At 43.1% G+C, this 22,409-nt stretch overlaps 1 protein-coding gene across 1 annotated transcript in view; it reads left to right on the top strand.

Annotated features, from left to right (window-relative positions):
- The first annotated feature begins 4,131 nt into the window (after positions 1–4,131).
- LOC146253443 (syntaxin-binding protein 4) overlaps positions 4,132–22,409 on the top strand; it is a 28,171-nt gene continuing 9,893 nt past the window's right edge. The window contains exons 1-8 of the mRNA XM_084678000.1: positions 4,132–4,247; positions 6,025–6,098; positions 10,259–10,354; positions 12,968–13,037; positions 13,152–13,226; positions 17,236–17,315; positions 18,886–19,009; positions 19,153–19,294. Of these exons, the coding sequence (XP_084534126.1) occupies positions 4,201–4,247; positions 6,025–6,098; positions 10,259–10,354; positions 12,968–13,037; positions 13,152–13,226; positions 17,236–17,315; positions 18,886–19,009; positions 19,153–19,294 (708 nt within the window). The 5' untranslated portion in view covers positions 4,132–4,200. The remainder of the gene's footprint in view (positions 4,248–6,024; positions 6,099–10,258; positions 10,355–12,967; positions 13,038–13,151; positions 13,227–17,235; positions 17,316–18,885; positions 19,010–19,152; positions 19,295–22,409) is intronic.

Below are 22,409 nucleotides of genomic sequence, written 5' to 3'. Positions count from 1 at the left end.
CAATGTGTAGGTTTTGTGTAGGGACAGTTGTAACGCTTGGAAAAACCTATTGGCTATTTGCCTATGAGCACTGCAGTCAATGTTCCTGAATCTATGAACAGCTGCATGTCTAAGTCTCCCAGGGCTTGTTTGCGTTCCCCTCCTCACCTATGGAGGGCAGCCTTGCTCCCATTATCCACTTGATCGTAAACAGGTCAGACTGGTCTCTCTCACTCACTCTCTCTTTCATCTCCTCCTCTCTCTCTCTTTTCTTTCATTTCTTTCCTTCTGTAGCTCTCTTTTTTGAAAGAACCTATTTCCTCTCTCATCTGTGCAGACAGAATCTTAAGAAAAGGAACCGTAATTAAGTCATGGCATCAGGTGCAGATCTGGGGAGTCCCCTCTCTGGGGTGCTTTGGACTACCCTTCAGGGTAGTGGTGGTTAGGGCTCTCTTTGCATGAGCTGTGTGCGTATTGTGTGCGCATGTCTGGCCCCACGCCTTTGTGTGATTTCTCAATGTGGATGGGATAATCCCATAATCTGATAACAACCCACTGTGCAGATTTGGTGATTAAAGTCCTGATGCAAACAGTTGTTACCATGGTTGCCGCGTGGAGAAGAAGAGAAGAAGTCACTGTATTGTGTTGTTGTATGGAACGGGTATGTGTTTCTTGGCTTTTGTCTGTAAGGAATACGTGTGTGTGTAGTGGAAGGGGGGCGGTGGTGCTTATCTTTTGTTTGGTTCCTGTTTCAATCCCAATAATCCCCAATGTTTGAGTTTTTCTGCTGACAATAGTAGTCAGAGTTTTCACACTGAGATTATGATTGGCTTCAAGAATAGCCATGTTTATCCTGAACCACGGAGCAGCGATTGTATGAGCTGAATAGTGGAGTGTGAAATAAAGGGGGTAGGGGGGAGAGAACAGGCTGATGTAACAGCGAGGTGTGTCTACAGTGGACAGGCAGGGCAGTCCCTCTCGGGTCCACTCCATGATGGATGGAGGGGGAAAACAGCAAGCCACACAGGATTTGATAAACTGCCCTGTGCGCAAGCCAGGTCTCTCCTACTCTTACTCACACAAGGAAAAGGACACACACACACACACACACTGACATACACTCTGTCTTTCTCTGTTGCTCTCACTCACACAGGTAACTGCGGACCCGCAAGTATGTACACACACCCTAATGGGCACATGCACCCCCTACCACTTTCACACACACACACGCACACACACTTTCACACACACGCACACACACACGCACACACACACAGGGAGCCTCCAGCATTAATCATGTCACACTGTGCTGGTCCAGGTATGTTGTTTTTCCTAAATCAAACTAGGATAGTATTTTTGTTATGCAATCCTTGAAATCCAATCATTTGTTATTGCAGGATTCTCACAAGAGAGGGTTGTCTTTACTTTGAACTTGACACCGGCTAAATTATGAAACACACTCCTGATTTGCTTTTCTACAGACTGTCCACAAAGACACACTGGACACCAAGCCCCCTTATTAGACCACTACATCATTCCCTTTCTTCAGATAAACAAAACCACACACACACATGCCATAAATTGATCACATTCAATGGTTGTGCTCTCTCATGAAGTGCCTGCATTAATCTACAGTGGTAGCGTCATCTCGGATGCGTCAAGCTGTGCAGAGGAAAGACGAGGGGAGGAGATGGAGATTTACATGAAATTAAAGTTTAGAACGTAGCATTAACACTGCAATCATGGATGGGCTTCTCTGTTGATTTCTAACTTCTTCCAAACAGCCTTTAAAGAGACTATTTGTTCTTTAATTATTTAGGATTGTAGTCAATGATCTTCCGAACATCTGCATAGGAATTCCTAGCATTCTGTAGGCTTCCACAAATGCAATATTTCAAAATCTTCATGTGTCTTTTTTTGCGCAATCAATGGCACTATATAATTTCTTACCCAATTAGAAGACAACGTAAAGTAGTATACTTAAACTTGTATAATATATACAGAAGAAGAATGTTAGCTATTCAGTTCTAAAGCGAGTCTCTCCACCCTGGACAAGGCTACTGGATGAGGTAAGACACTGGGATCCCTTCCAGGCTCTCTGATCCAGTTTTTTTTTCTCCAGTTTTTACTCAACACTTAGCTTGATGACAAGTTTTGTAATGGTGTGTTATGTAGGTCTACAGTTGACACAGTGCTGTTCAAGAGGTTGGTTCATAGCCTATTGGGTGGCACTGGAAAACTATTTTATATCGGCAACATTTCCCTCCATCAACTAGCTAGCTTGTTATGCTGTAACTGTCTAAAGCACTGTTTCTGAGAGGTGGTGAGTGGCACGTGTGTCAGAAGACCCAATCAGAACCCATAGACATGTCAGAGAGGAAACAGTAGAGATGACTGAAACATTGACGCTGGCGGCTCATAACCGTCTATGATAAATAACTTTTGTTTAGCTGAATTACAGTCAACCATTAGCAGCCCATGATTGAGCCATCAGCTGCTGCAGAAGCTAATTTACACCACCTGCCAATGGTTGGTGAGCCATGTTTTCCGGGTTACTTCCCAAACAAGCCCACCTTTCCTTTGCTTGTGGCTCCATCTGTGCTACAGCTCTCTGGGTGTTGGCCTGCAAATGTAGTTGAGCGCTGACACGTTTGTCACCTCAAATTTCAATGGGAAATCATGAACAGATACTGCTGGCAGGAGTGTGTCACAAAAGCATGTCCTCTCCCATGAGCCTAACTTCTCACCCTAGTGACACCACCCTTAAGCAAACATGACACGATGATACAGACATGCGTGGGACAAAGGTAAAAGGACCAGCCAGAACACACTGAGAGACTTCATCACAAATGTCTATACGGCTTATACTGCTGGCCCAAGATTTATATTCCATTTGCTCTCTGTACAATTGATAGCACTGCTACCTCTTGTATTCATCTATTTTGTGATCTTGTCAGAGGCCATTTTCATTCATGTTTTGTTGTCAAGATAAGTGGACATATTATTTGTCCTATACTTCAAGTAAGGTAATGGTTGTTTTGCCCACATAAACGCTTCAAGGCATGGTAGTACGTGTCCACACATTATGTGCATACACACAGAAAAGGAGAGACAAACACTTATGCAAATGTGCACACACACATGTGCATAACAATTTCAGTTGATAGGATTTAGATTAGAAGACTAATGACAATGCAATATAATGGCTCAGGAGATTAAGTGTGTATTTATTTATTAATTAAATGTGTTCCTTATTAAATTTTTCAAATGGAGTGGGAATACAATGTTGGGACAAAATCAGATCCTCACCTTCTAACTCAATGTCATATACCCAATCGCATATCAAATAAGAACTCAATAGATTTAGAGTTTAGAGTTCTTTGAATATCAACCATTTGTTCATCCTCATCAACAGATGTCAGTTCAATTATTTAAATATACAACCCAAAAAACTATTAAAAAGTAATATCAATATACATGTAAAATAAGTAGTATACATGTAGGTCAAGTTTGCAAAGTGCAATGAGTAAAAAAAGTTCAAAAAGTCAGAATGTGCAACAATAAGAGGTGGAGTATAGTTCATGCCAAGATGGAAGGTGGCCTTTGTGACAGTTATACAGAGCGTAGAGACAGAGCTGGGACACCTCTGTAACCTTAAAGCAAGTGGCCACCACTCTCTGTAGCTCTGTAGTCAGTATAAGTGTTACCAACCAACTTGTTCATAGAAAACAAAGTCTGTGTCACGTGTCATATATGTCTACTAAGACTGGACGGGGAATGCCAACGTATACCATGAAAAGCTGCCCCAACTGTGGGACCGCAAGGGCTGTTTGCTTGATGAAGAAAGGATGTAGCGCTTAAAGGAGCTTTTCGCCTAACACCTACATCAACCTGCCACACACTCCACTTAAACAGGAAGACTTTAGCCACATTCAAAGGAACCGACGTCAAAATGTTTCATTTAATTTCGCAGTACACTGTGACCTCACTTTTTGTTTGCTCGTGTTCGTTGCGTAACAGATTTAATCTGTGGTTGAAGTTGGTGATGGAGTTTTGGAGTGAATCTGTTAACTGCGCGCGGAATTAGAGGACACAGTAGGCAGATGATCATGTGGCTTGCGCAAGAAAAGACCTCCGCGCACGGGTGAAGCATTGGTGGACGCGGCAAGGGGGGAAGCGCGGACAGTCGTTGGGGGGAAAATTGAAGTATTTCGACTCAAAATGCCAACGTTTTCTGTCATGTATAAAGGAGCTGTCATCATTAGCAGGTAAAAGTTCCAAATAGGTGCAGAAATCGGTTATTGTTGCGGAATTCCGTTGTTAAAGTCGCACTTTGCGTAGTCCATTCTTGACTTTTTACGAGCATGTAGCCAGCGCACGCTTTCAAAACAAAGGTGGTTGTTTCTTACATTTGTCTCTTTATAAATGTTGCTAGTTTGTCGAGCCTACTTGTTCGTCTTTGAATAATTGTAAAAACTCGATGAGTCAATTTACCCATACAGCTCAACAGCTCAACAACAACAGAGCATGTGGTGCTGAAGGGACAGCACAGCCGTGTAATCTCCTGCAGATGTCCAAAAGATAACATTCGTTTTGCTCCAATATTTCACTTTTTAAGATCATGTCGTAGTAGTCCCACTGACCACGCGGGTCTCTCCTGTTTGTAGTACGTGTTGAGTAGGCTACGGTTTAATACAATATGTTAATGTTTTGATGCGTAAAGGATGGATGCGCTGCAATTTCCCTCACGTTACCCTGTTTGTAGTAACCTAGTGCTTTCCCAGTGTCTTTGGGAGCCTACGCACATCCATATGATGTGCTCTAGGGTCTTAAAAAATACATTGTGACCACTTTACCAGTATGTTTATTCTAATACAACCAAAAACTACCTTCTTTGTATAAGGGTGGGGGGAAATAACCTTTGACATTCCTTTACTTCAAAGACTGTATCCCACCCATTTCTAGCCACTGGTGAACGTACATACCCTAAAACCAATCCAGAGAGCAAACTGGCTTTTAGGCTTAGCCAGAAATCTTTAAAATGGTTGATTGAATAGACAGCTTTGGCTGTCCAGTGTGTTTACAGTGCTGGTGCCAATCTTGATAAATGAACCAAATGAAGAAAATTGAGGGTCTGTGTTCTGTTGGTGGGTGGCATCTGGGTTGTCTTAAGACAGCTGTAGCATTTGGGTTGATCCAAGGATAAATCTAGATTTGATTTGCTTTTAATTGACTATGCATATACAATTCATGCTACTTCAAATGAGAAATGATTTACAACGTTTAATAAACTGCTTTTTGGTTAAACCTTTGTATATACTAGATACTTAACATGTATAATGTTTACATAATGCAGCTTTGCTTACCATTGCTGATGCCTTAAAAAGACCTTTATGTGTTTCAGTGATGAAAGACACGTCGACCTTGTTAAATTGACCTATCTGAGCCACTCACTCTTAAATATTGATACATTTCCTACCCCAGGGGCTGAATCAGAATTTCAAGTCCAATGCTCAATGGATAGATCACATCCTGACAATTTCTTGCCATGTTTAAATGGGGAAGCCAAGGTTACGGCCCATTTTTGCAAGGGGTCCCGGTCGAGTCCTTTGTGTTGGTTCCACACAGCTAATCTGGTGGTTCAAAACTGCTGACCACAGAGAAACCAGGGGAGGTGGGGGGTGCACACTGGCCGAACCAGCACCATGTTAAAACCATCCTAACGATGCTGTGGGCCAGCATCCTCAGGGGGATCCCTTAAGATTCCAAGGGACTTGTATGAATACATTTGAATATGTGATCTTTTATGTTGTCCCCGAGGTACTCGTCCTGTTGTGTAACAATTGTAGTCATTTATTCAAAATAATTATGTAGACATAATGTAGGGAAATCCTTTTTTGGGGAGGATGGAGGTGGGGGGTAATTGGACACTACTTCAGAATGTGATGTTTGTGATCAACTATTCTTTCTGTGACACTCTCCAATGTGTTCACCCAACCCTCTCCCCTTCTTACCCTGTCTACCTCTCCTTCCCTTGCCCCACAGGACACTAATGGGTCCATATGGAGTAGATCGTGCTGTGCATTCCATTGAATTTAAGGATTGTGAGAATGGTCTGGGTAAGTCTACTCCTTGTATTATTCTGTTTTCAATTTCCATTTGGGAGACACTTAAAGATGGATGTACATCTAATGGCAAAACATACTAAAAGGTTAACCATACCAGATGATATTAAATATTTTGCGTGGGGAAATCAATTAATTATGAATCAATGCACTCATTAGTATTATTATAAAAATGTCTGATTTCGAAAGATTTCAACTATATCGTTCTTTTGGTGTATCCACAGTTACATCTGCTAGCTAGACCACTTAAACATGGAGGTTTGCAAAGTGAACACGTAGGATCACACTACATTGAATAGATTACTGTTCACTTTTGTCTGCTTGTGGATTTATTATGTGGGATGGCTATCAAAATTATGGGTAACATTGGTAAAGACTTGTTTCTAAGTCTTTACAAATAAGCAGCTCTTTGTCACGTGTTGATTTGTGCAGTTGGCAACATGCATGTGTGTGTGTGTGTGTGTGTGTGTGTGTGAGGGAGAAGGGCCATGTGGTAGAGCTGCAACCCCTGAGCTCAAGCTGAGATCATTTCACGCAGCGGACTGTTCACCCCATAAACTCCTGCACACTATTATGACTTTACTCAAACACACAGACGACGCATGTAGACATGTTGCACATGTAGAAACACACATAAGTACACATACTATTCATAGGACTGCATACAAGGTAACACAGGGGTAGCATGAAGAAACCACATACTCATGCAAACCTGGGCACGTTGTACATCATTGACCGGCGAACCATACGGTTTTAAGCTGCGTCACAAACTCAGCTTGTACGGAACTCTGTTCCTTCTCAATTGACTGTCATGGTGAAAAGAAGGGCTAGATTTTTCTGCACGTGCAGAACATCAGGGTAGAAATGTGTTACTTCCTTGGAAAAAAGCTTCTGGCATTGATGTGTGTGTGTCTGTGTTTTTGAGTCAGAATCTGAGTCAGAATATAGAATCTGTTCTATTGGAAGTCCATCCAGGTTCGATGCTTTAAAATATATCCAGAAGCACAGGTCAGTCTCAACCAGTCACCTTCTAAATAAAACACCATAGTCAATGTATTTTGTTTTGTAGAACTAAAATAGATGCATCTTTCAGTAACACACAGGTTTTACACTACATTCATGCGGCTTTGCTACCTCTGCGTACAAGGCAATGCTCACTAATCTGATTGTTGTAGCATTCTGTTAGCCAATTCAGTGTGTTGAAGGGGAGTGTGTGTATTTTCCAGAATAATCTCTGTTTGGGTATCCTATTCTCACTTCAACAGCCCAGTTTGAATTATTTAAAGAAGCAATAAACTAAATTTTAGTGTCAACGAATAGACCACACAGCAAATATGGTCCAGAGTTAAATGTACAAAATGTTCTTTTTTAATCATCATGGGTGTTATGTATCAACAATATTTCAGTAGCTACTTTTTAAAAAATCTGTTTGAGTTCTATGATCTTTGCAAGGACTCTCTGCAAACTGTTTCATCTCCTGAATTGCATTCTATCCTTAGGAGGAATAAATGCCCTTGACTCTGTGTGAGCATGGAATAATGATCCAGAATTTCTTTTTTGCAGTAACAAAAAACACATCTCTGAAGTCTTCTGATGTCCTTAGTGAATACATAAAAAGAATGACTGTGCCTAGCTGGAGATGGACAGTGCTTTGGGCTAGTGGTTCCAGAAGCCGCTATCATACTGCTGTCCTCAGAAAGTAGCCTGTGGAAAGAGGGGAGGAACTCACCAAAGATACCAGATAATTAACATGCCCCCTCTCGCTCAGAACCCAATTAGTGCTAACATATTGTCTGCCTGGTAACAGCAGAGCAGCCTGAAGCTAAAGAGGTCCTTTTCTACTAGATAAATGAGACTGAATATGCTGGGGTCTGGTCGTTGTGCTCAAGCCTACAAGAACAACAAATGGACATTTGTACTGTGAATGTCCTGTTAATGACTGCTGTGAATCGACTTAATGGGTGATTTATATAGACTCCTACCAGAAGTACAGTAGATATGGCCACTGTTGAAATGAAAAGTTTGTTTAATCTGTAAATCAGGCAGCAAACTGTAAATAATGTGCAATATGAAAATCATTACATAAATTGCTTTCTATATTACCTACATCAGCATCCTAGCTTGATGCTAGCTCTTCATCAATTCCTTTCTTCTGACCCCTAGTTTGCTTTGTGCCATCTCTCTTAGTCATTGGCAGTAATTTATGTTGTCATAATTAGCATTATATCCAGTCTGACACAACTCAATTCAAGCACCATAATCCTAGTGAGAGGACTCTCTCTACCCGATCCTAGACCAGGGAAATCGACGTTGTACTTGGTGCATGTTTTACAACTGCTCTGGCAGGTTTGGATATGTTCACAGTCAAAGAAAATGTATTTTTAAGGCAGAGAGAATATTCTACCCAGCTATATGCACCACAGAAAGATGATGTCTGAAATGGCAGAAGGAAAACAAGTTTAACAGGATGTGTGTTATTTAAAGCTGCAGCAGGTAAAAATTGAGAGAAACAGCGCCCCCCTTTCTTGTCTGAACTTCTGTGTTTTCCTTCAGCTTAGTAGAAAAGTAGCGTGTCGTTCCAAAATTAGAAATTGACATTCCACTGGCATTGAGCTGTTGGTGTTGCTAAGCAACTCTCAGAGGATCTCTTTAGCTTGCGAAACATGTTTACAGGTGACAAAACTTGAAAGAAATCGTACCTATTGCACCTTTAAAAGTGTACATTGCTCAAGTGAACAATGTCTTCAATCTTTTGTGAACCTTATAGTTAGCTCTAATCATACTCTAAAATCACTTCCACATTGAAGCACAAAGGTTTTGCAGTGGTGATTATTTAGTGCGTGTCAAGAACATATAGTACAGTCAAACTCCCTGTTACCCTTCTGCTCCGGATTGTCTACTTGCTGAGCGTCGTCATCTGACCTTGTCTTATTAGCCGTCGCCATGGTGACGTCTAGTAGGGGGTCTATGCTGCTGATCTGGGCATCGTGTGTGTATGCCCTTGGGACCAGGATAGACCTCCTGGTGCTCTGGTTGGCCCAAAGGTGTCTGCTAAGATGCCTGCTTAAAATCCAACCCCACCCCAGCTCATTGCACCCTCCACTTCACCTACCTCAATCCTTTCTTCATCCGACGATTAATAAGCTTTAGGTTGAGCAACCCAACAGGATTGTGTTGTATTGGTGTGTTATTGTTCATGGAAGCATATTCATTCATCTGCCGTTACTCATCGGTGACAACCATTCTTTTCAACGCTGTAGCAAGGCACAGATACCAAAGAACATTTCCGTGGTGGAGGTCAAGTCTTTGGGGTGCTACTGCAGCACACAAACACCACCGTGCGCTCTCTCCTATTCAACATCACATGTTCTCCTCCTTCACAAATATATCTAATCTAACCTAAAACTGGAGCAGGTGCCAAAACAACTGTAGGGCCCTATGAGCCCTGTTCCTTCATGAGTGTGCAAGCTGTACCCTGCTGAGTATTAGCCTCTCTGTTCCCCGAGCCTGTTTAAATCCTCACTTTATTAAGACAGATAGCTATTCACCAGTGAGTACATAAGCTGGTTATGGCTTCTTTTATCTTGTTCAGTGATCTGGAGAGAATGAGAACATGAACACTGTGCAGATCAAGTAGCCCTTTGGCTTCTCTAGTTAAAGTGTGTGCGTGTGTGTGTTTACATTAACGTGTGTGTACGCTGTGTGTGTTATATTGGTGTTATACTGGGGTGTAGTAAGGGCTATTTGAACTGCACACCCACTTTCACAGAATGCTGATGATAGCAGTTGTACATTCATTGAGGGCTACTGTTTTAGTATGGTGGCTCGGTTGCGTAATGTGCTCATTAAAAGAAGAAGAAAATTCACTTAATCACACTTAATATGGAATTATTACAATTAATCAAATCATTGATGGTGTAATCACTCAGACAACTTGGAGAAGGCACGTAGGGCGGTCTGACTCAAGCCTTTTAAAAAACCTTTCAGGCTTGATGGCATTAGCATTAGGGCATGAACATGTGTTTGCACACTGTTGTAGCACAGTTGTAGCACAAGGGTGTGTATGATTTAACCTGACTTTACCTTCCTGAAGTTACGAACAACACTACAACAGGAATGCAAGAGGTAAATATTTTGGTTTTGTTTGCCATCAGGAATCAAAGTCATCGGGGGAGTGAAGGAGCAGACAGGAGAAGAGTTTGGCGTCTATGTCAAAAGGATATTACCTGGTGGCCTTGCTTCGCTTGATGGTAAGGGACCTTTCTTTTGTTTAATTCTTGTTATGTATGTTCTTTTCTATGTTGAAATCAGTAGGGGGCACGCCTGTCCACTAATCTTTTGGTTGTACTGTTATGTTCCAAAATAATCAAATAATCTTGTGCCTTTTGGACGAGGTTCTTGGTTTGAGACCTCCTGTGAAGGATTGTAGGGATGGCAACCACTGATCAATTCCTGCCAAATCTGCCAGACCAAGCCTTGTTTAATAAAATTGCTCTGACCCCATGATTTGGACAGCTTTCGCTAATGAACAAAGATGAGCAATCTCATTATTGTGGATGAGAGCTTCTGAAATGCCCAATTGGGCCTGCAGTCCCGAATTACAACCTTGAATGGTTTAATTTGAGAAGTGATGAGGTGCTCTAATAAACAGTGTGTAGGGTTACCACGGTAATATCCTTGGTCCGCTTTCCTAGTCCTCACCCATTTTCATAGATCCCCTTGAACAGCCCTACACTAATCATAGATGCAGCACCAAAACCCACTTCAACTATAATCCAACACATAAACAATAAAGGTACACTTTACACACTTTATATCATTACAAAAAAGAACAAAGTAAGATTTCACTTCATCTGGTAGCATTATGTCCTTAGTTGTCTAACTACTAGTGTTTTAACTAGTGGGTTAAGAAGTGGCATGGCAAAGCTCGCTGTAAATGCTAATGCCCGTGTCAGGCTGGATTTAGCTGCTCCCCCCAGTAACTGTCTCATACTCTGCTGCAGCCTCACAGTGCAGTGCCACAGTATGTTGCGGCTCCAAGTATGCTTGCCTTATGGACTGTAAATTTGACAGGATTTGGATGGTATGGGACCCTTGTTTGACATCCTCTGTGGAAGAAATACCTGTCTCCACTCACCCAATTCAGTCCCTGGAATTTGGATACATGAAATGCGTGTACATTCCGTTGTCTGGTGATTAAATCAATTGTTTTGGGTGGAAAGATATAAATACACCCCCTGCTGTTCCCGTTATAACATATTCCTCTCTTGTGTTAATCACAAGCCTAATGAGCCCGTTTGAGACTGTAAAATACTGTGTGGGCTCCAGTTCATCTAGTGAACAAGGGTAGTTTTTGTTGTGGTGAATCTTAATAGGCAGGTATAGTTTCAATTAAATTACATTGTCTTCTAAATTGTCTTCATGATACAAAGGCATGTAAAATGTGTCAAACTGTTTTTATTTTTGTGTATACTACCATCAAGACCTAACAATACAGTAGTTGAATAGAGGCACGTTAGAGATTCATTTTAAACATGCCCTACAGGAGACACATTCAACTACAGGGTCTGATAAGACTGTATTTGATGTTCAGTACTGTGGGGGGTTTTAATGACTTCTAACCAACATGAATATATTACTGTGGGGACTGCTTCGGAGAGGAGAGATTAGAGCTTTTATAATATGGCTGTATTATACTGTATGTATGGAGGCTGGATTAATTTGGCCCATGCTGTAGCTTATGTCTTTTCCTACAGACGTGAATAGGGCAAGCAGCAGCAAACGCTACGTGGTCTCTGTGGAAGGATATGTCATATTGAAACTACTCTGAGGTGTTGTCTAAAGGAGGCTGGAATAGAACCAGCAAAAGCTGGGAATGGGTGTCTTTGTGGTTTCATCAGCAGCAAACTGCAGTGCCTTGTGTCTGTGCTGCTGTCAGCCTCTTTCACCTCTGCTCCGCCTCCTACTGTCCAAACAGCCAAATATACAGTATAATACAAACACTGTATTAGAAGTTTGGACAGCCCGGTCCCCACACTCGCACAGTGTCCTGAAATCAACTGTACATCGGACTATATACAGTATTTCCTCTTGCTGTCAAGTTCAAAAAGCTGTGAGTGGCAGGAGACATTGGTTCTCTCACTAGGGCATGAATTCATTAATAAAACACCCTGAAAACATGGCCTACTTTCAGCGCTCCTAAAAATGTCATCTGAAATGTTGCGTAGGGACAGTCCATTCGGAAGTTTAGATAAGATAAGATCTTGGCTGTGGTTTTGACCCCTCAACACCATGTTTAGCATATGTATTTCAGTTAACAAACCATTCAAAGGACATATGGTCATCTTCAGATGCACACCCATGTATGCACGCTGCTCAGACAGCCTTGGTGGGATAGGGATGTCTGTGAAAATAGACGTGGATCGCTGTTTGAGTAAGTGTCCTTCACAGGTCAAAGTCGACGTCTTTCTCCACAGTTTAGACGACTTGTTTACAAATACTAGGAATTATGAGCTTATGGTCTTACCACACACTCTCTTTAAGTGTACTACCACTTCATCTGCTATTATCTGATAGGACCCTAATTGCCAATATGGGGATTAGAATATTTAGCTTGTTCTCAGATCAGTTAAGTGGGGTATTATGTTCCAAAATAGAGAGGGGTAGCCTACTGTATGAAAGATCTCCTAACTGAGATAAAGTAGACCAACATGTAGAGCAGTCTTCTTAAGGTTTTACATCTAAGGTCACTCGTGTTGTTTGGTCCACATGTGCTTAAGAGCCACATCTGATGTACTAAATACCTTTGACCCACTGTGATATCTTTATCTGACCTCACCTGACCTTGTGTGGCCATCCCACAGGTAACCTCCAACCGGGGGATCAGATCTTGGAGGTGAACGGAGACAGTCTGATACAAGTCACAAGTGAAAGGTACGTTTCCAAAAAAGAAAGTTAGACTCTCTCTTGTAGGGTCCAGATACACTACATTTTGGCGACGAGATTGTAAAAAAGTATATGCGTGTGTGTTTGTTTTATGTTTACCAGTGCTGTGGATATCCTGAGGTCAGCGTCCTCGTCCAATCGCATGCGCCTTCTGATCGCTAGAGATGAAGAAGCAAAGTAGGTTGTGATTTGAGCACTACAGTTCTGAAACTCGATATCTAAATCTTCAATCAAGACAAATGTGGTTGTGTGTGTTCATGGAAGCCGGAAGGTCTGCCAAAGTTTTCAAATATTTGTCTGCACTAACAAGTTCAATTCAAAAGTTCAGTTGCTATCCTTATCTGTCGATACAAAAGGAATAACCTTTTCATTTTGTCCCGCTTGTCATTCTCTCCAATGTGTGATTATCAAAAATAAGGCGTTTTTATATATTATTGATAAACAAAATGAATAATTTTGTTGGTAAACTAGATCGGCACTCGTGTTGGCCAGCCCCTGTGAACTTTTTGGCTTCCTCTTCAAAGTGGGACCCTGAAAACATGGCGTACATTTTGGGCAAGTTTTTGGGCAGATAGGGGCCTTACCCCCTCCAGCACTTCCTTTCCTTGTGTTAGCATTGCTTAGCAACAAGACACCATTAGCGGAAAAACAAGCAACACAGTCATCACAAGCTGCTGTACTAGTGACCTTTAAACTTTTGAAGGCATAGTCATGAAAGGTACTTTTAATAATGTGAATTCATCTTTAGGATGATTCTTGTCAGAAAAAGGCTTGTGCTGTGTGTAAAAAAAAGTCTACTCATGTGTAACCGAGTGACTGGTTAAACCAACCCCTCAGTGTAAATGCCACCCACCCTAGCTTTTCTGTGGCGTAGTGAGAGGTGGTCGTTGCATGAGTCCGAGGACCCTCAGATCCAGCGCTGGTCTCTGCTAGTGAGGAAGGAAGTGACACTGCTGAACGATGCAGACGACACTTGTAACACATCGTTACAGCTTCCAGGCCCGTAGGCTTCTATACGTAGCATAAAGCCATGGTTGCAAATCTGAACGTGATGCTTGGCGACTGCACAGATAGACGAATGCTAAGGGAAAACGAAGTGAACGCAGATAACTAGGTCACATTGTTGGTGTGACGAGACACACTCGTTCACATCTGCCATAAAATGGGATAGTCTGCCTTGGCTTGCTTTAGTCCAGACAATAAGCTTTTGTATTGTGTGTCACTATGGTAATATTTAAAGATACGAGTCTAGGCATGCATATGGTTACTTTTGGCCAAGTTAGAGACTTCTTCAATATTTGACTTAAGAAGGGATTTTATGTGATATAATTGAATTTCTTACAATCTCTCTGTCATGTTGTTGGGTGCTAGTCAGTACAAATGTTTCGTTGTAGTTACTGTACAACAGAAGAGAGACAATAACCTAGTGAAACATTTGATGGCTGTTTACGCGCCATAGTGGCATGTGGCGTGTGATTAACTCATTTAGTGGAGCCAGATTACAAGAGGCTGAGGCACGTCGGTAGGTCGGATAACCCCAGCGACGGAGACAGAAATAGACGTGTAGTAATTAGTTAGATACCCCCCAGTCACACATCCTATCGCTGGCATTTCAGTCCACAACATGTAATAAGTAGATGAGTAAGGAGGAGTCTCTCTGTCTCCTACTCTCTCTCGCTCTCTCTCGCTCTCGCTCTCTCTCTCTCGCTCTGTCTCCTACTCTCTCTCTCTCCTACTCTGTCTCTCTGTTTCTCTCTGTATCTCTCTGTGTCTCTCTCTCTCTGTATCTAGGGGAATGTGAGCAGACTAAGGGGTAGAGGCAGGCAGGCAGGCAGGCAGGAGGGCTAAGCCAGGGACTGTGGCTCCTGATGAGATGAGCCTGTACGTCTCACAGCTCTAATCTGCACTCTGCACTCTTCCACACAGAGGCCAGTGCAGGGGGGTGGGGGGTGGGGGTGGAGGAGAGGAGGGGGGAGAAAGAGGAGAGAGGAAGGAGGGGGCTGGAGGGATTATGCCTCAATCTCAGTATCCCCCGTCTCTCTCTCTCTCTCTCTCTCTCTCTCTCTCTCTCGATCTCTCTCTCTCTCTCTCGATCTCTCTCTCGATCTCTCTCTCTAGCTGTTTGCGATGCCTGATGCCCGCCCATAATAAAGGTGGAGCTAGTGTAATACACAGGTACGCTGGTGACCAGAAAAAAATCTCCCCCTGGACCGTGGTTGTATAACAACGGTGTGGTCCATTTGTTTGATCTTTTTCGTCATACTTAAAGAGCTAGGGATTCACTCCATGTTCCTAACGCCCCGTTGCCACTTGACCCAGCTTGATCTCTGACACCGATTCTTCCAGAGAAACCATTCCAATGCAGGAGACTAGCCGTCCCACATGCTCATAGCCTCCCAATCCGTTCGATTAAGTGGGTTTAGAATGGATTGCTTGACCAGCATTAGCGTCAGGTAGGCCCAGGTAGGGCCATGCCCTCTCACCCGTCCTGATTAGATCGTTCTCACGCCGTCGCACCTGAAGTAAGGTGTTCTTGTCCTTGACGTAAGGAGGATGAAGTGCTTTTTAGACTGGGAAGGCAGGAAAGATACTGCTGACCCACATCTGACAGTCAGAACCGTCTGGGGGGGGGGGGGGGGGTGAAGGAGGTGGCGTGAGGGGGAGAAACAGAGAGAGAGGGCCAATAAGGACACAGAGACGGAGGGAGGGAGATACGGTCAATGGAAACTCAGGTCATGTCCCGATGTACTGAAGGTAAAGCAAAGACAAACACATACTCCTTTACCTCACCCTGCACACCCACCTCTCAACTCTTTAGAAAGGTACTTGCTACATGCGGCGCCGCTTAATCGCTACAGTGGAGGTTTTAGTGTAATGTTGTACATACCCAGGGTTACAGAGTTAGTGACATAATGAAGAAGGAAATGATACTCGTGAAAATCTTGAATAAGACGGTGCCTACTGAAAGTATTACAAAGCACTGTGTGAAATGAGCCATGTTCTGTCATTCCTTTATGTTCTTACATAACGGTACCTGGGGTCAGCCTGTGGGTGTCTAGACAGGAGATACTCTCTCCCAAGGTCGTAAACACATCAAGGGAATGCCAGGAAAAGATTATTGTAATTTTGTACGGAGTGAAAAAATACGCATCCCTCATTTCCTGTGTCATCGGCTTGAGCTTGAGCCTTTGTTGGCAACTCGATTTTTATTGGTTATTTTGAGTGTTCTTTGAACCTCACCAATCGGTGGATGTTCTCTAACCCCTAATGAAATTAGCACCCACATTACAATTGTTGTCATGCAATATGCAATGTCATTGAGTTAAGATGAATCCATTGTGGTGTTGTGCAGTCGCCTGAAGGTATTAGACCAGGCAATGTTGCTGAGAGGTATTCAGAGAGTGTGAAAGGGTCTGGTTATCCTGATTAACCGGTCAGATCTCACAGCCTCACAGTCCGTCTCCCTCCTCTGATGATACTAGCATCTCTCCTTTACACAAAAGTTGAGCTTCACTGTTGTTCATGGATTGTTCTTAGATATGTAGCGAATACTATGGTTCGTGTAATGTGCGATGGTAGTAATAACGAATACATCATGATGGATAATTCATAGTATTGGGTTTGTACAGTATGTACAGTACCAGTCAAAAGTGTGGACACATGGGAAAATGTGTCCAAACATTTACACATAAACACACACACACAGATACACGTACACACACACACACATACACACACACACATACACACTTTTGACTAGTACTGTATGTATTGCTCAGTGGTAGAGCATTTGACCAATCAATGCAATTCAAATCCCTCCTGTACCTGGCTTTGGATAAAGTGTGTGCTAAACAAATACATTACATTACATAATATGACCGGAAGGTGATCTATTGCTCCGATTGATCTTGTTGTCTGCGAATCAATATGCAAGCGCCCATTTGGAACACACCTATCATTGTCTGTATTTGCTCAAAGGTACCATTGAATACCAATGAGTATATTTTGTTGAAAGCCTGCTTTATGCACGTATATGTGCTTAGAATGTATGTCAGAGTGTGTGTATGTTTTTGTCTGAACTATTTATGCATATTACGTAAACCCTAGTCTTGTGTGAGAGCATACCTCAGTTACCTTGTGTGCTTGTGTGGTAATGATTTCTTCTTTTTTTCCTTTTTTTCTTAAGGAGAGAATTTGCAGAGCTGCTGGAGAAGTATGGATCCAATAGCAGCACAGGGTCAACACGCAACTCTCCTATTCAGCAGGGTATAACACACACTCCTACCCCCTCCTCCTCCCCCAAGTCCAGATGGTACGATCCATCTCTTCCAGAAGTACAACGTGGTATGACCCTCACTCGTCTCCACCTCAGCCAACAATTCAGTTTAACCCTCATCAGTACTGTTCTTTTATCGAGCAGCGCTTTATCATTTCAGCCGCTTTTGCCAAACCACTTGCAAAAACAGCAGCAGCTCTGCAGACAGAAAGACCTGTTTGTGTAGCGGAAATGAACATAACCGTTTTGGGGGAAATGTTGTAATCCTTCAACATTAATGTGTGTCTATGGCATGCGTGTGTTCTGTTCGGTATGGAGAATAAGTGGGGCCTTTGTAAATAGCTTATGACAGTGAACTTGTGCATTATGCAATTGCAAACATCTGTTTCTGCTGGGGGAGCTTGTCCAGTCTGGGCAGACTTGTCTATAAATGGGGGTTGGAGTGCACGTGAGTACTTAGAGAAGCAGTGTTCTCTTTTCACAAGAGAATCCAAATGATGGAATGAAACAGCATGTTTAGGGTGAAGCACCCCCACCCTTTAAAATACACTTGACGTCTGTATCAGCAAAACCCATCCTTGATTTAATTTTCTTCAATCTTGAGAACAGCAATGGGAATCTCTCTTGATTGATTTTGATTATGTTATCGTTCATCAGTTACCAATTGTCACGAGCAGTGAATATTTTTGAATCCCTTCCTTCATGCCTTCAGTATTTTTTCCTGGTGTCGTTGACAACCTAAAACAGTCAGGTGTCCCCTTCTAGAAGCAACATTTCTGCATCAAAACTCATGTTCGTTTCATCTGGGATTTTATGCTCCTCTGGCACCCCCCTCCTTCCTGGTCAGCAAGTTGGGTATTATTTAGTGCTTAGAGCAGATCAAGCTTACTAAACACTTGTCAGGGAATGTGTTTCTATATCCAAGCAGGGCAGTTGGTGCGTGAAATGGTCCCTGTAAAAAATTCCCCTCCAAGACCGTTTAATAGGATATCTGTAGCTGTGCAGAAACAGAGGGGGCTCTCATGCTTCATCCACGACCTAATCCGACTGCCCCCTGGTGGAGCTAGCCGACCCTGTCCCTGTGGGAGCGTTTCGAATCTGCCACCTTGGGCACTGACGGGGTGCATCTCAACAGTCTCAAGTGGCTTCCTTCTGTCCTCGTCACCTTTTCCTCTACCGACACGTTGGTGGAAGACGATAGGTGAAAGTGGAGGATCCTTTCATACCACTTGTGTTCAGAAGTGTGCAGAGGATGGAGAGGAAATTAAGAAAGGATGCCACTTTAGACGTTTGTGACGTTCCCTCTAACTGAGGGATGTACAGCTCCGGGCGCAGTCCAACCATATTCCTTGACTTACAGACCAGAAAGTATCTTTGTGGGTTTTATGTTGGTTTAGGTGCAGTAATATGGGCACATGTAGCCCTATTTGACATTGCTTGTAAAATGGGCCACACAAATGAAATATCATTGGATTTGAATGCAATTGATTATAGATAGAATAGAAAGGCTCAAAGGAGTGAACCCTGAATATTTCCTTCTCTCTGTCCTCGGTGAAAAAGCTGGCAGATACCTGGACAGCACATCGTCTGGGTCCTCGTCCCGTTCCCAGAGTCCCCTGCCGCTCAGTCCTGCAGGGTCCCAGAGCATGTACAACAACACCGGCCCTCTAATGCGTTCTCTCAGGTACGGAGTGCGCGCGAGCACGGCCTTCTGCCTCTGAAAAACACCAAAAAACATTCTGTTTAAGAGGAGTTCAAACGTGCGCGCCGCTTCTCAATTGGAATACTTGACGTGTGCCTCTGTCTGCGTGTGTTTCCTTCGACCAGTCACCCGGGTGAGGGGGTGATCCAGTTGATCTCAGTGTCTCGCTCCAGCAGCCTGGGCATCGCCATCGGAGGAGGCTCCAACAGACCCGACGGCCCCGCTGTCTTCATCCAGGAGGTCCTGTCAGGAGGGGACTGTCACAAGGTGAGGGAGGGAGGGACATGGGAAAGGAACAACCCAAAATTCATTGTGTATCTGCACATGATTTAGTGTGAGCATCAATACACAATACACACTTGGCAACGTGTGTTGACACCCACCTAGAGTGACCTGTCACAGGTCAAGCAGGGGCTTTACATGTCGTATTGGTGCGTCAGATCCACATTTGCCCATATACCAGTGAGCCAACAGGCTGGCCATTGAAATCTCTTCAGTTGTCAGATTTCCTTTCCCGACGGGGGTCAGGAAATCTCACGATTAAGAGCCTAATCGCCACACTAGAGCTCAATTGCCCTTGGTTTACTTTATTTGTGAGATCTGATCTGGATTAATTAGTAACACGACACAACTAACTACCACCTACTGGGTAAGCTTGATTGGAAGGTTGCGTCTTTAACAGTTCATGGGCAGTAGCACATGCGTATGAGTTCTAGCTTCGTTTAGCCCCAGTCACAATGTTCTTGGTCAAAAATCAATGTACATTTTCTGGGATTAACTTTATGCTTTAACATTTAAAGTAATTGCGTAAATGAATCAGTTCATTGATTAACTGTTGGCTTCTTCTTTTCTTACCACAGTCAAAGACATGCTGTAGATGCCAAAGTTATTCCCTAAAAGTTCTATAAAACCTTTATCCGAAAGCAAATATAATAACCCTGTATATGACAGACCAGTAGTCATTATACAGGTAACAACAGTTACAATTTGGCTTTCTCGAATATAAAACGTATACCATGTCTCAAAAAATATTGTCAATTGCTTTGTAATGTAACACGCACACACACATCCCAGTGAAATGCTCATTAATCAAATTGGTTATTGGAATTCATTGATCACCCCTTAATCACCTACTACTACAGTAATCAAACATTATATTTCTCCAACCATTCTCACGTTGTCATGCTTATATGTTCCCCGTCTCCCTGAATGAAAATGTAAAAGAGTTACAGTAAAGAAAAGGAGTTAGTCAGGTGTCTCATAGACGGAATACAACTGAGCGTGCTGGCTTCCTGGCTGTGGAAGGATGGACTAGTTGCCGAGTCGGTGTGTGGTTAATCCAATTTTTTGGGCTTTCTCCAAAACCCCATCAACTCATGAAGGCATAGCAGGCCAGACACCTAGTAAAAATCCCCAAGGATTTGGATCCATAGGTTGGGGAAGAGACGAAGTAGTAGTGGAGTGTGCATGGCCAGGATTGGTTCTAAGGTTAAACAGGGATTAGGAGTTGAAAAGGGGTTAAGTATAGTGCTATTTGGTGGAGTGTTATTTGGTTGTCTTTGTTGTCTTCATGCCAAGAGGATGTCCTTGAGCAATAAGAGAGAGAGCATAGGTGAGAGAGAGTCTAAGAGAGAGAGAGAGAGTATAGGAGAGAGAGAGAGAGAATAAGAGAGAGAGATGAAGAGAGAAGGTGTAGAGGGACAAAGGCAACAGACTGCTGCCCCAGCAGCCCTGCTGCGGAGGTGCCTCGGTCCCCAGTGTCCCCGGCGGCCAGCACAGACACACAGGCACACGATGAAGGTCAGCCCTCTAGGACTCTGCTGAGGGCATCACCCTTCCCTGTACCCAACCCCCCACCTTCTCCATTTCCATCCGTCCACCCCCTCACCTCTCCTAGCCCAGCTGGCGTGCTCGGTCAGCCCACAAACACAAGCCTAAAGGACAGGGGTGATGGCAGGTACAGGAAGGGGGAGTCCCGGGAGGCAGGGAATATCTTTGTCATCCGAAATCCTTTCCCTCACCGTCCACCCACACACCAGAGTCTACAAACACGACTCTGAAGGAGGGGTGGGGGGGGACCAGGGAGAATAGAAAGAGGGAAGAGGGGGGAAGAGATGAGGGGCTCTGGGTTTTTCCAAACATCTCTCCTGTCGTGATACCATGCTGAAAAGACCCATGACGTGATTCATGTTTCATGTCTCTTGACAGGCGGCCAGTAAAACAGTCGGGATGCAGTGGTATCAGTGGTGTGTTCCAGCCAGCAGGACTATCCTACTGTCTGCTTTATCACTCTCAGCTAGCTAGATGTCAGCACACTGATCAGTATCACTGTGATAAGGGCTGAATACTTTTTTCCCAAATATAGAGAAACTGCAAAGTATGGGATTTGGGTATGAGGATTTTATAATAACATTTGGGGAACTGAAATTCCAAAAGACAACCGACCGATGTACTGTAAAACAAGTATGCTTCTCAATCCATATTTTAAAGTGAACAGATTAAAGGGCTACAAGGTATTATCTTGTATACTCCCATCAAAACAACAGGATAACAAGCTCCAAGCTAACCCTATTGCAGTTTGTGAATTATCCGCCCCTTTGTCGTCATCGCCAAAATCCAAGATTGATAAATAATAATGCTCAGCTTCAGGAAAATGTAGCTTTAAATGTGCGACTGCCAACTTGAGAGACCTCATATGGAGTCTCTCATCTCCGCTAATACCAAGTTCTCGTGTGACAAGCATGAACACACGCTCTCCCTTGTTTATATGGAAGCAGCCTGCCCATTCCCATCCTGAATCTTAATCCTTAGTGTCATGTATATACTCCAAAGGGATTTAATTGGATATGCAGGGATCAGAGTCTCTCTGACACAGTTTTATGTTGACTTTTTTCCCTCTCTCTTTGTGCACAAAATCTGTTGTCCCTCGAACATGTTACTTTTTTGATTGTGTTGAGGATAGAGTTGACCTAGCAAGTCAGGCATTTACTGCACCACTGATATCTAGGTGAAAACAAACCAGTCTGGACAAGCTTCTCCTAGATGGCCTATTTTGACAAGCCAAAAGCATACGTACTACAGCCAACTATTTTATCAGCATCGGTTCTCAGTGTACTGTAGTTTCACAGTACATTTATCACATGGCCCTCTCACTGTCAGTGTATTCAAGTTTAGCTGGGAAGTAAACTTCCCCTAACACCTATTTTCTAAGTGTTAGCGCTCTGTGTTTTAGTCCTGCAGAAAGAGAATTGTGTGTTTATAAGAACACCTACAACCTTTCCAACTATTAATCCCTAATCTCTCTCTGATCAAGCTGCATCTGAGTAGCTGATCGGATAAATCCAGGGGGTTAGATTTGAAATGTAAAACGACACACATACAC

This window comes from Hypomesus nipponensis, chromosome 17 (assembly GCF_054491055.1).
Source record: "Hypomesus nipponensis isolate SF chromosome 17, ASM5449105v1, whole genome shotgun sequence".
NCBI lineage: Eukaryota > Metazoa > Chordata > Actinopteri > Osmeriformes > Osmeridae > Hypomesus > Hypomesus nipponensis.
Note: the sequence above shows the minus strand (reverse complement) of the source record. Positions and strands in the feature narration are given on the sequence as shown.